Source organism: Zootoca vivipara, chromosome 14 (genome assembly GCF_963506605.1).
Source record: "Zootoca vivipara chromosome 14, rZooViv1.1, whole genome shotgun sequence".
Lineage (NCBI taxonomy): Eukaryota > Metazoa > Chordata > Lepidosauria > Squamata > Lacertidae > Zootoca > Zootoca vivipara.
Window position 1 is genome coordinate 35,175,484 of NC_083289.1, and position 12,353 is coordinate 35,187,836.

General features: G+C 46.1%; 1 protein-coding gene across 3 annotated transcripts in view; it reads left to right on the plus strand.

The window, feature by feature from the left end:
* Positions 1–12,353, plus strand: part of CFAP70 (cilia and flagella associated protein 70) — a 39,651-nt gene that overhangs the window by 20,665 nt on the left and 6,633 nt on the right. For all 3 annotated transcript variants that reach the window (XM_060282404.1, XM_060282403.1, XM_035131387.2), the window contains exons 13-23: positions 469–529; positions 1,813–2,004; positions 2,245–2,376; positions 3,493–3,618; positions 5,083–5,216; positions 7,119–7,234; positions 8,358–8,543; positions 9,765–9,893; positions 10,074–10,178; positions 11,456–11,565; positions 12,173–12,325. In XM_060282404.1, the coding sequence (XP_060138387.1) occupies positions 469–529; positions 1,813–2,004; positions 2,245–2,376; positions 3,493–3,618; positions 5,083–5,216; positions 7,119–7,234; positions 8,358–8,543; positions 9,765–9,893; positions 10,074–10,178; positions 11,456–11,565; positions 12,173–12,325 (1,444 nt within the window). The remainder of the gene's footprint in view (positions 1–468; positions 530–1,812; positions 2,005–2,244; positions 2,377–3,492; positions 3,619–5,082; positions 5,217–7,118; positions 7,235–8,357; positions 8,544–9,764; positions 9,894–10,073; positions 10,179–11,455; positions 11,566–12,172; positions 12,326–12,353) is intronic.

Sequence of the window (12,353 nt, forward strand, 5' to 3'; positions counted from 1 at the left end):
TCTGTAAATTCTCCTTCAGTGGAGGAGGTTCTCCTGAGATGGGTTATTCCTTCCATTTGCTCCATGGGCAAGGCAAGGCCAGTTATTGCAGATTTTTAATCTTCCATGGTGTCCTGTTCTGACCATGAGCCAGAGTGGAAAACATCTGAAGGTGGCACACAGTCAGTTGGTAGCAGGAAAGGTCATGCTAGAGTTGTAGGACCTTGGACAGCTCCGGCAAATTGCTTGCTTTTACAGTACAAAGGTCCTATTCACACTATCATTAGAGCTGGGGGGAGAAATTAGATTCTGTTTGCATTTAAAGGCAAAATGACCTAATGCACAGTTTTCGGTCTGGGTTTTAGTCTGGGATGTAACTTGAGGAACTCCTGGCTCATAGGCTTAAGTGTTGGGATCTGGGTCTAGGGTCAACATTTATGTATAGAATTGCAGACTTGGGACTCAATGAATTTTGTCTTGCACATACAGGGTAAAGGAGATGATTCCTCCACGCCCTCAACTCCCTCGAAGGACTGCAGGAGCTAAGAAGGTATAGAGTGGAATAAGTATACTCACCCAGCTTTCTGTACTCTGCCTGGGGAGTGGGGAATTGGAAATTCTGTGCTAGGAAAAGCTAAGTGCTGCAAATAGTGCATATTATCTCTTACTGTGTGTAATTTATTTTGCCTACTTGATAGAATTTATTCTGGTTTGCCTTGTTATGGGGACTTAAGCAGCACACAAAAGCTGCACCACCCCCGACCACTGGAAAGCTTGTTCAGCCACTCTAGGGCTTCTGAAAGCTCAACAGGCATTGTCTTCTTACACATATTTCCAAGCATTTATTTGTTATCATGAGAGCTATAAACATGCCTTTAAAAGGGGGGAGGAAATAGAGAATTGCTGGAAATCCTCATTATTGCATTAAGCAGGCACAGTATTTTGCTTCCCTGTAGAATCACAACACATACACAGCCCTAAGAATTTGGTTAAGTGGTACACTATCAGAATCTACATGCCACTACCTTACGTGGTGAGCCTTTGGGCTGAAAGCTAACCTGTCTTCTGAGTGGCGGTCTGTAATTCTGAAGGGATCCTACTCACCTTGCACACATTTGCCAAATAAATTAAGAATAAAAGCCATGTACAGGGTTCCGGTTTTATCTTTGCAGCAGTCTTGTGAGGTAGGTTAAACTGAGACACAGGCCGGAGGTCATTCAGTGAAGTTCATGGTTGAGTGAGGATTTGAACCGACATCCCCTTGGTCCTCTTAGTCTGGCACTGTCTGCCATGCTGTGCTACCTCTGGCATGGGATTACAATAAACGCTATCTCTTGCTTTCAGCCATCACCCAGCAGTGCTGCCTGTGACCCTACTCTTAACACCCAGCATGGATTTTTCTGGTCTCAATTCTCTTTCAGTGCTTTGATGCTCCAGAACATACATGGCAGAAGTTTTCCTTATCTGGGTATCTAAGCACAGATTTGCACTACACCTTGCACTTTTGTGGGAGGGAAGTCTTTCAGAGACTTCACTGGTGATAAACTGGTATATTCAGTCAGGAGGGTTCTTTCCAAGCAAGAGTTCAGATGAGCCACTCGTTGTCTCAGTCTTTTCTTAGGAACATAGGAAACCGCCTTATGCTGAGCCAGACAAGTGGTACTTCTAGCTCAATATTGTCTACTACACTGACTGGCAGTGTCTCTCCAGGGTTTCAGACTGGGGCCTCTCCCAGCCCTATCTGGTGATGCCACGGATTGAACCTGGGACCTTTTGCATGCAAGACAAATGTTCTCCCACTGAGCTTCTGCCCTTATTTCTCTGTCTTTTTAGGCAGTAGAAGATTACCACTCTCAGGTCACCAGCATTGCTGAGGCCATTCTGGATGAGTATCACGAGCTGTTTGGCAGGCAGTTGGTTGAAGGGTATGCCATTGACAGCCACACCCTGGAGGACCAGAAATGCCAGCTCAACTATGAGCTCAACAGCTCTGGGAAATACTTTGCTTTTAAGGAGCAAATCAAGGTATAAGATCCATTTCAATTCAATTCTTTTGTACATCAGTGAATTTCTTCAGCTCTTTCTCTGATAAAATGATATCTTACTGAATCCCCCTGCATTTTAAAAGCCACGTTTTCTTTAAATCTCATTTAGCCCAATAGGGGGATTAAAACCTGTATTTTCTGGATTTCTCTCTCCCCACCCCACTCCCCAAAATGTGTTTGAGTCCTTTGGCGTCAAGTGGAGGGTTTGTGTTCCCTGCAGCATGCCGTGGTGAAAATTGTGCGAGAGAAGTACTTGAAAACAACTGCATTTGAAAACTTGGACCAGCTCCAAGCTTTTCTGAGTGAGCTGTACGTGTACCTGGTGGATCAGATGCATGTCGCTCTGAATCAGGTAAGGCCAGCTTGGAAGAGAATGGCATACCTTAAAAAGTGTCACATCTACAAACCATTGTTTTATTCTTGGGACTGTTTGAGGACTTGTCAGAGGTTGGAGTAAGAATCAGTGTTGGAAGCTGTTTGTGTTTTAATTGGGATTTAATCGGGATTTTGGACTGTCAACAACTAGTCTATGGCTTCTATACTGATGCTGCAGTTGCCCTACCACTCCCTTCTGCCCCAGCCAGCACAGTAGTACAGTTGTACCCTGGTTGTCGAACGCCTTGGTACTTGAAACAAAATAGAGTGGCTGGGGGAACCCGGCCAGATGGGCGGGGTATAAATAATAAATTATTATTATTATTATTATTATTATTATTATTATTATTATTAAAAAATTCTTTCCAGCAGCACCTTAGAGACCAACTGGAAGGAATTTATTTTATTTTGTTTTGACTACGTCAGACCAACATGGCTACCTACCTGTAACTAGAGCCTTGGTACTCGTACATTTTGGTTCCCAAAAGCCGCAAACCCGGAAGTGAGTGTTCCAGTTTGCGAACGTTCTTTGGAACACGAATGTCCGACGCAGCTTCCACAGCTTCCAACTGAGTGCAGGAAGCTCCTGCAGCCAATCGGAAGCCATGCCTTGGTTTTCGAACGTTTTTGGAAGTTGAACGGACTTCCGGAACGGATTCCGTTCGAGAACCAAGGTACGACTGTAGTCCAAAATGTTTGGAAGGCACTGAAGGTTGGGGTACAATATTTTCAAGCGTCATTGGAGAAACATAAGGGAGTTGCCGGCCAAGGCAAACAAATCCAGCCACACCCACCACCATCCAGATGTTTGGCGTACATAAGGAGGTAACATAGGAAGCTGCTTTACAGCGAGTCAGACCATTGGGCCTGTCTACCTCAGTATTGTCTGCACTGACTGGCAGTGGCTGTCCAGAAATCTTATTGGATGTAACATGGGGAGGAGCAGGTTTAGCCCAGGTGGCTCTGTAACCCTATCTCATATTATTTAAGCACCAAGGGGCAATCTCCCAACCACCCCATTATTACTGAAAATCCTATTCAAGTCTAAGCCTCTGATCTGTAATAGTTGCATTATTCTCTTACCTTTGGGCAGGTGCTGTCCCAGCAGACCCCCAGCCCTCCTCCTCCCAGCTTTACCACCTCCGAGCAGCTCCGTCTTTTTGCCCGTGAAGCCGAGAAAAACAGAGACTATAACTTGGCAGCGACTTACTACCAGGAGGTGACAGAACTGCTGCTCCTCTCCAAGCAGAACAGCTGCAGGAACAAAGAGTCTCTCTTGTGTTAAGGCAGAATTGGAGACATTTAGAAAGGATGTTTTCATCATTGCATTTTAGGATGTGTTTAAAATCCTAAGGGGCTGTGGGAGGGTAGTTGGGATTTTTTTGGGGGGTGGGGTATCCATGTCTTTTGCAGCTAGAGGCAAGATGTGAGAGAAGTGGGATTTGAACCAAACAGCCCATTTTCTTGGGGAAACATAAGGGGTGCATATTGTTTAATAAGGTGGTAAGGCAAAAAACTGAGGTGGTAAAACAGGCACCCCCAAACTGCGGCCCTCCAGATGTTTTGGCCTACAACTCCCACAATCCCTAGCTAACAGGACCAGTGGTCGGGGAAGATGGGAATTGTAGTCCAAAACATCTGGAGGGCCGAAGTTTGGGGGCGCCTGTGATAAAACAACTCCCAGACTGTATGGCTTTGGACTGCGGGCAAAGGATTACATGAGTAAATGCTCCTCCATTTAAAACTGCGCACACATGGAAGGCAAGCATATAAGGGAGAAGTGTTCTGTGCCAGCTTTCTCCCTGAGATGCTAGATTTCTCTGTTCTGGGTCCCCACCTCCTCTGATGGGAAGAATTCAACCATGCATCCACCCCTGCTCACAGTTCATGCCACCTAAACTGCTCTTTCTTTGAGCCAGGCCTCATTGACTGAGATCGTGAGCATCAGAAAGAATATTTCTCGGATAAGATTGACTAGTAATGACCTTTACTGTTGAGTGAGTGCATGACAGTGCCTACTTCTGTAATAATGTGTGACTTGGCTTGTTTGTATAATTGGCACTATTTTTTATTTATTTATTGCTTCTTTAGCACCATTTATTTTTGAAAGATTTCTATTCAGTCAAATGGTCTCCAAGCAACTTACAAGAAAGCTAAAACAATTCAAGAAACGCTGCTCATCCCTCACCAGTTGGGTGGCTAAGAAATGTGTGGGGGTGAATGATGCTGAAGAATTTCCCCCAGGCCTCTGGTATCCTTGCTGCTTTGGGAACTGGAAGAAATATTCCCTTGCCTCACTCCTCTTTGCATGTACTGCCAAGCTAAATATCACAGTCTTATGATTTGTGGCTCTTTAGCTCAGCAGGGGGGCTCTCTGCTCTGCTGCCTGGAGCCGTATGCCATTAGCCTCTTTTCAGGTTGTGACACAGAGGGCTGCTGGGCAGCTGACTATGCTGGGCTAGATGGATCATCTTTGGCCTGATTCAGTATAAGGCAGCTCCAGTATACATATAGTTAGATGAACCATAATGGCTCACAAATGTCCGCCAGCCTTCAGAATTTGAAGCATGATCAGGTGACTCATCAGAAGGATGGAGCCCCCATTTCTAATGTGCAGTTTTTATCCATACAAAAGCCTGGAACACCAGGGAGTCAACTTACGCAATGGTGTTTCCATCCCCAGAGATTGTCTCGTGACCGCCAGGATATCCAGAGTTGGTTGGATTACGGCACTTTCTGTCTGCTGACTGAAAACAATCTCAAAGCCCAGGAGTGCTTCCGTGAGGCTGTTAGCCTGGACCCCAATCACCTACCCAGGTAATACTTGGTATCAGGAGGCAGGCAGGGAGGGGAGATGCGCGGCCTTGTTACAGATAATTCTCATGGGGCAAGAAAGGCTTTGTGTAGCTGAGGAATATTGAGTACAGTATACCATAGGTGCAACACTTGGAGGCTGAGCTGTAACATGTCCTGATCCCCCACCTTTTTTTAAAAGGGAAATAAAAAAATTGAATGGCTTCTGTGCATATATATATATATATATGTCACTAGTGCTCATGCTGCTGCTCTCCTGCTCACAGTCTGTTGCAAGCATCAGCACCTTTGAAGGTGACCTGAGAACTACAACTAATCCAGAATGCGGCAGCAAGACTGGTGACTGGGGGCGGCTGCCGAGACCATATGACACCAGTCCTAAAGGATCTTCACTAGCTCCCAGTATGTTTCTGAGCACAATTCAAAGTGTTAGTGCTGACCTTTTTAAAGCCCTAAACGGCCTCAGTCCAGTATACCTGAAGGAGCGTCTCCACCCCCATCGTTCTGCCCGGACACTGAGGTCCACCGCCGAGGGCCTTCTGGCGGTTCCCTCGTTGCGCAAAGCCAAGTTGCAGGGAACCAGGCAGAGGGCCTTCTCGGTAGTGGCACCTGCCCTGTGGAACGCCCTCCCACCAGATGTCAAAGAGAAAAACAACTACCAGGCTTTTAGAAGACATCTGAAGGCAGCCCTGTTTAGGGAAGCCTTTGTTTGACGGACTATTGTATTTTAATATTTTGTTGGTAGCCACCCAGAGTGGCTGGGGAAACTCAGCCAGATGGGCAGGGTGGTAATAATAATAATAATAATAATAAATTATCATCATGTGCATGTCCTGTTGCAAGAGTATTTTTGTCAGCCTCCAAGGTGGATAACTGTTGTTAGTTGTTTAATTTCTTAGCTCTCTACCCCTTCGCCATAAGGTCCCAGAGCAGGTTCCATCTGTTTAAAATTCAATATTAAAAACAGCTTAAAATTAATTAGTTACAGGCATAGTGTGGGTTCTTAAAATAGACAGCTCAGGTGTCAGAGGCCAGGGGAAAGAGATGCATCTTCAGCATATTATAAAAACTAAATAATGAAGATGCCGGGTGCAGCTGTGCACCCTAGTATTCTGCAACGTAGTAACTGCTACAGAGAATGTCTTCTGTGGGGGGAACCTCTCCCACAAAAAAACCTTCTGAAGCCAGTGGCTGATATTAACACCCAGGGAGGTTTGTAGGAAAGTAGGTGGTCTTTCAAATATTGGGTTGAACTTGGTTCCCATGGAAATCAGTGGGATACGTTAGTCATGATTTAAAGTGCAATGACGCTGCCAGATTACCAAATAAGCAGCGTAGGCATGGCCCTCTAGGCCTCACGCCTTTTAGGGCCCCCGCAACAACGGATCAAAATAATATGGTATGTATAAGAAAATTGGTTTATTACAATGGTTGGCTGGCAAAATAAAAGAAATATATTAGGAGATAATGTGTGAGGGGCCTCCCATTTTTTTGGATTGCCTAGGGGCCTCTAGAGGCTTTAATCCGGCACTGTGCACTGATGTCAGTGGGAATAATGTGTAAGTAACTTAACCTGGCTTCAACACAATTGTGGCATGCTTTATGCACACTGACCTGGGAGAAAGCCCCATTGAACACTGTGGTACTTGCTTCCAACTAAGCATCCAGAAAGAGACATTGGGTGGTAGGCAACTAAGTTTTACTCAGAGTAGACTCATTGAAATTATTGAGCATGGCTAAGTTAGGCTCATAATTTCCATGGGTCTAGTCTGAGTAACACTTCGTTACCGTCCACCCTTACTATAGTAGGAAGGCTCATAGGCTACACAGTGCAGTGGGCTCTTGCTTGCTTGCTTGCTTTTTGCATGTGGACAGCTGCTTCAGTCTTTGGTTTTGTCTGCCCAGCATACTGCTCTGTGGCATCATGGCTGTGATGCTGGAGAACTACGAAGATGCTGAGGTCTTCTTTGAGGACGCCACCTGCTTGGAACCCTCCAGCATTCTGGCCTGGACCATCTTAGGTAGGTCAGCTGGATTTGCTGGGGTCTTGTTAATGCACTTTATCATATTCTCTTCATTGGTACTGGGCACACCTCTGACATCGTAGGATTCCCTCTGCACACATACAGGAACTTTAAGGCTCGGTTTTATTCCATTTCAGTTCACCATCCGCTCTCTCGCCTGTTTCCAACCCAGCACATCTCAGCCGCACTGCCTTGGCTGCAGAGTCTGGGCATCTCTTCCATGGGTTGTATTCAAGTTACATATACACTGTGCAAGTATGGAATCTTGCACCTGGTGTAGAATGATTCGAGAATCCCCGAGTGGGGGAACAAGCTTCTAGCCCTTATGAAGACAACAGTATTTATTTCTCCTCTTCGGAAGGCATTTCTCTTTTCTTCCGAAGAAGTGGTTTAACAATAACAACACCAGCACAGTGGGCTGTCGCCAACTAAGTCCTACTCAAGAGTAAACCCACTGACACTAATGAACCTAAGTCATGCCTATTAACTTCAGTGGATCTATTCTACGTAGGAGTAGTTCCCCCCCTCTTTAATATGTTTTCATTAAAAGATTTTCCATAAGTAACGATACTACATTCAGTGTCTCTGTTTTCAAATCGTAGAGTCTTTCATGCAGGTAAATTACAGTCAATTTGAGACATTTTTGTTGTGAATACCCCCCCCCTTTACACCCTGATGGAAAGGAGGGTGGATTTTATCGCCTTCTTCCTGCACGACCCATTAAGGTGCCTGGCCAGTTGGGGGCACTGCAGGTTGAGAGGCTCCCCCCCACCTCCCGGCAGTGGTGCAACTCTCTTGCCCAGGGGTCAGCAAACTTTTTCAGCCGGGGTCCACTGTCGCTCAGACCTTGGGGGGCGGACTATTTTTTTGGGGGGGGAGAACGAATTCCTATGCCCCACAAATAACCCAGAGATGCATTTTAAATGAAAGCACACATTCTACTTATGTAAAAACACCAGGCAGGCCCCACAAATAACCCAGAGATGCTTTTTAAATAAAAGGACACATTCTACTCATGTAAAAACATGCTGATTTCCGGATCGTCCGCAGGCCAGATTTAGAAGGCGATCTGGCCCCCTGGCCCTTAGTTTCCCTACCCATGCTCTTGCCTTTCCCACAGGGCTATTCTATGATATCCAGGAGAACGACATTAGGGTGGAGATGGCGTTTCAGAAGGCTTTCAAACTCCAGAAGGCTTCTCTCCAGAAGGAACGACCTCCACCTGATGTTGCAGATGCAGTACGAAAGGTCTCCATATGTCCTTCAGCGGCAGAAGTTCTTTCTGTTTCAGCGGAGGAGGAGCTGCGTAAGCTGAGACTCTGACTGCAGGGAATTTGTAAACAATGGGGTCTTGGAAAAGGCGCAGCATGTTCACAGCAGGTCAAAAATATTCATGTTCACAACAGACAGAATATATTATGCCAACAGGGACATCATCTGTGTCTCTGGGATTAGAATTCTGTTTATCCCAAAACATTTCCTCTCATCTTTCTGAAAACTTGTTTTTATGACTACAGGCAAACCCAATTTGCATGAGGATTGCGGTCCGGGAGGTCATTGTGTGCGTCCGTTAAATAGCATGCAATTGAAACACCCTGTTCTGCCCCATTCTGCCTCTGCTCCAACTCTGCCCTGCCCTCTTTCTGCCCTTTTAGTGACATATTTTATGATGTTTCCAGGTCCCTTCCGAGTTTGGCACCGTGTGAGTGTGTGCGTTTCTGCACATATTGGTCGTGCCTATAATCTCTCTCACCCTTCCTGGACTCCTTTGCCTTTTCTGAAGTCTTGGTTTTGCTTCCCGATCATACTAGTGATGGGGTGGGGAACCTGACAGGCCAGATCCTTAATTCACCTGCACCTGGGGGGTGGGGCTCCATCAGGGGGTGGTCCCATTCATCTGTCAGTCACCTGATGGCATAACAACACCAGGTGATTGACAACTGTCAAAAGTTTAAAGGAGATATCTGCAGTGGGGAAATACTCTGTTTGGAGGGAAGTGGTTTGAATTCCCAGCGCCAGCCAGCAGGATGGGACTCGTAGGCCACAGACTCCTGTTCCCTGGCTTAAGCGTTTGCTTTCCACTCCTTCCCAGGCATCATGGGGGCTTGTAGTGTCAAGAAGCTGTGAGGGGCATCAGATGTCAAGGAAATAAGCAACTATCCTACTTTTAAAAGGCATCTGAAGGCAGCCCTGTATAGGGAAGTTTTTAATGTTTAATGCTGTATTGTGTTTTTAATATTCGATTGGGAGCTGCCCAGAGTGGCTGGGGAAACCCAGCCAGATGGGCAGGGTATCATCATCATCATCATCATTAAAATAACAGCAAGGCTGAGCTCCTCAGTAACTCTAGCTAACCCAATAAGTTCATAGAGAACTCCCAACCAATCGGCTTCTGCAGGCAGGACATGGGATCAGGGTGCGTGGGTGTGGAAGCTCTCCTGTACTGAGACTTGCTATGCAGTTAGAAATATGCAAAGATAGTTTTGTACTTCTTTGACTTTTCTCATTTTTCTGGATTTCCCCTTAGCATCTGTTGAAGTTTCGGACATCCCAGAGCCGTCCATAACCATCCATCGGGCAGAAGAGGAGAAAATTCCTAAGGTCGCCAGAAAGATGTCTCTGGCTCCCAGTAGATTGAAGCTGGTGCCTCCAAAAGGTTTGGGGCCACAACCTTGGGCTTGGAGAGGGTGTGACTATTCATTGAAGAAATAGAATGAGCTACAACACCAATCTTGTTGTATAACTGGGCAAAGCTGAATGTCAGTGATCTGAGAGGCAGATCAAGATAGGCTTGTTCTCGTTTTGATTTTTCTCATTTTTCATGATTTCCCTTTAGGTGAAGAAGAATCCTTTCACCGCCTGCACGAAGAGGAAGGAGTGCCTAAGATGTCCAGGAGGGCATCGATGGCTCCCAGTAGAATGAAGCTGTCTACCATGAAAGGTTAGGGGCCACAAGCTTAGGATTCGAGGCAAATAATGATTACGACTCAGAAGCAATAGAACGAGTTGCAGCAGAACCACTCTTGCTGCACAAATGAGCAAAGCGACACCAGCAATCTAAGGGGCAGAGCTGCCAAAATCAAAAGGGTGTGCTTGGGCAGTCATAGAAGGGTCTGGATTGCATAGGATGACCTGTCCAATGGACTACTAGCCTGCATTTGAAGAGAGTTTCTGCTCAGGGGCGAGTGAAGCCAAACAAAGCAGACCTGCAGACCTGGATGGACTGATTTCCATTGCTGACTACAGGCGAACACGTGAACTGCAGCAATTTCCCTTTTCATTGGCATTCTCCTAAGTGCTGTGCTTATTTTGTATTTCCTCAACTTGCTCTCTTAACGTAGACTTTTGGCTTGGCTTAGGCTTCACGCCTGGGTTGTGGATAGACGGTGGTGGTGGTGGTGTGGGGACCAGGCACACTTTGCAAAGTAGAAGTTTGCTGAAAACTTTCAATGAAAAAAGGAAGATGTGTATTTGCTGCATTTATTTAACAAATTGAGTACAGTATGATTGCAACTTATGCATGTTTAACATGTGCAATTTCAACTTTACATAGGAGAAGGCTGGCCAGTTGAAATTGCACAAATTAAATACATGGAAAGCAGAGAGCTTAAAAGCTCTTTCTGCACGGGGTTTTCTTTTGCGAGATCCTTGGGGAACTTGGGTGGTCCCATGAGATCTCAAGAGAGCATCTCAGAGTTTTCATGAGAGCATTCATGAGCCCGGCAAGCAAGACAGAGAGCTTCAACGCTCTCTGTCTTGCTTTTGGGGGGCGGGCGGGCAAGGCCAGCTCAGTGCAGGACTCTGGAAAAGTAAGGATGCTTGTGCAGGGGCAGTTCCAAGGGGATGGCTTGAATATATGCATTTTTGCATATACAGTGGTACCTCGCAAGACGAATGCCTCGCGCAACAAAAACTCTTTGTTTTGCGATGTTTTTGGTGACTCACAAGACGAAGTTTTCTTTGGCCATGCTTTGCAAGTTGAATTTTTTTGCGGTTTTGTTTTTGTTTTTGTTTGCCGCAGCAAACCACGCTTTGCAAGACAAAATTATCACAAGACGAAACGACTGACGGAACGAATTAATTTCGTCTTGTGAGGCATCACTGTACAGGCCATCCCTGGAATAGAAGCCCTACACAAGAAGTGATCATACTGTACTAAAGAAAGGCATCTAAGGTCTGTTTGTTGTTAAATCCCTTGAATTTCCTGCTTCATTTCAGAAACCAGAGTTGCCTTTGAGACAGAGCCTCCCCCACTCCCTCCCCCACAGCCCCCCATCACCATCTTCATGGAGACGATTAACTTTTTGATGGACGTCAATGCCTTCCAGGTGAATGTGGCACTAACAGGGCAGGGGGCGGGCAGGGTGTGTATGGAGGTGACTGCAAAGTAGAGATGCTCCCTTTCCATGGGGAATCAACTAGTGCTTCCGGTTTCATCTGGTGGATTAATCAGATGAGACGCCATTGATTAATCATCAAAAAGCAGACAGGGAGGGCAGGTTTTAATCGACAGGAATATAAGTTGAGGGAACACATGTTTTACCTCTCTTCCGCTTTTTGATGATATTTTGGTTGTGCGTTCATGAGGGGAGTGAAAAATGAAACCTTCAAGGTGGCCTTTCCTTCTAGCATAGGCACCGACTCTGTGGGTTCCCTGGGTACACACTATACATTTAAAGCTCCTCCTTTCCCTCAAAGAATTCTGAGCACTGTAGTTTACCCCTCACAGAGTTACAAGCTTGACTCCAGGTAAGCTAAAGTTGGAAGCCAGCGGCCACAGCTGGAATGTGGAGCAGGACTGTGTGGAACTGATAGGTAGGAGAGCAAGAGACAGCAAAAGTTAACTGTGAACGAAGGCTAGCGGCAATTGGTTGAGCAGGTCAGGAGGTCTTCGTGGCTGCATAACAAACCCTGGGGCTGGCTTTTCCTTCTCAGTTTGTTCACAGGGCATTGGCACATGAGCTGCTCTGCCCTCAAGGAGGCCCCAGCTGTGACTACTACCTGGTGCTGGCTGAGACATACATGCTCAAGCAGGAATACAGCAAGACAGAAGAATGCCTGGAAATGGCCGTCCAGATTGATTACCTGGCAAGTATCTCTTTTTAGCACCCTTTCA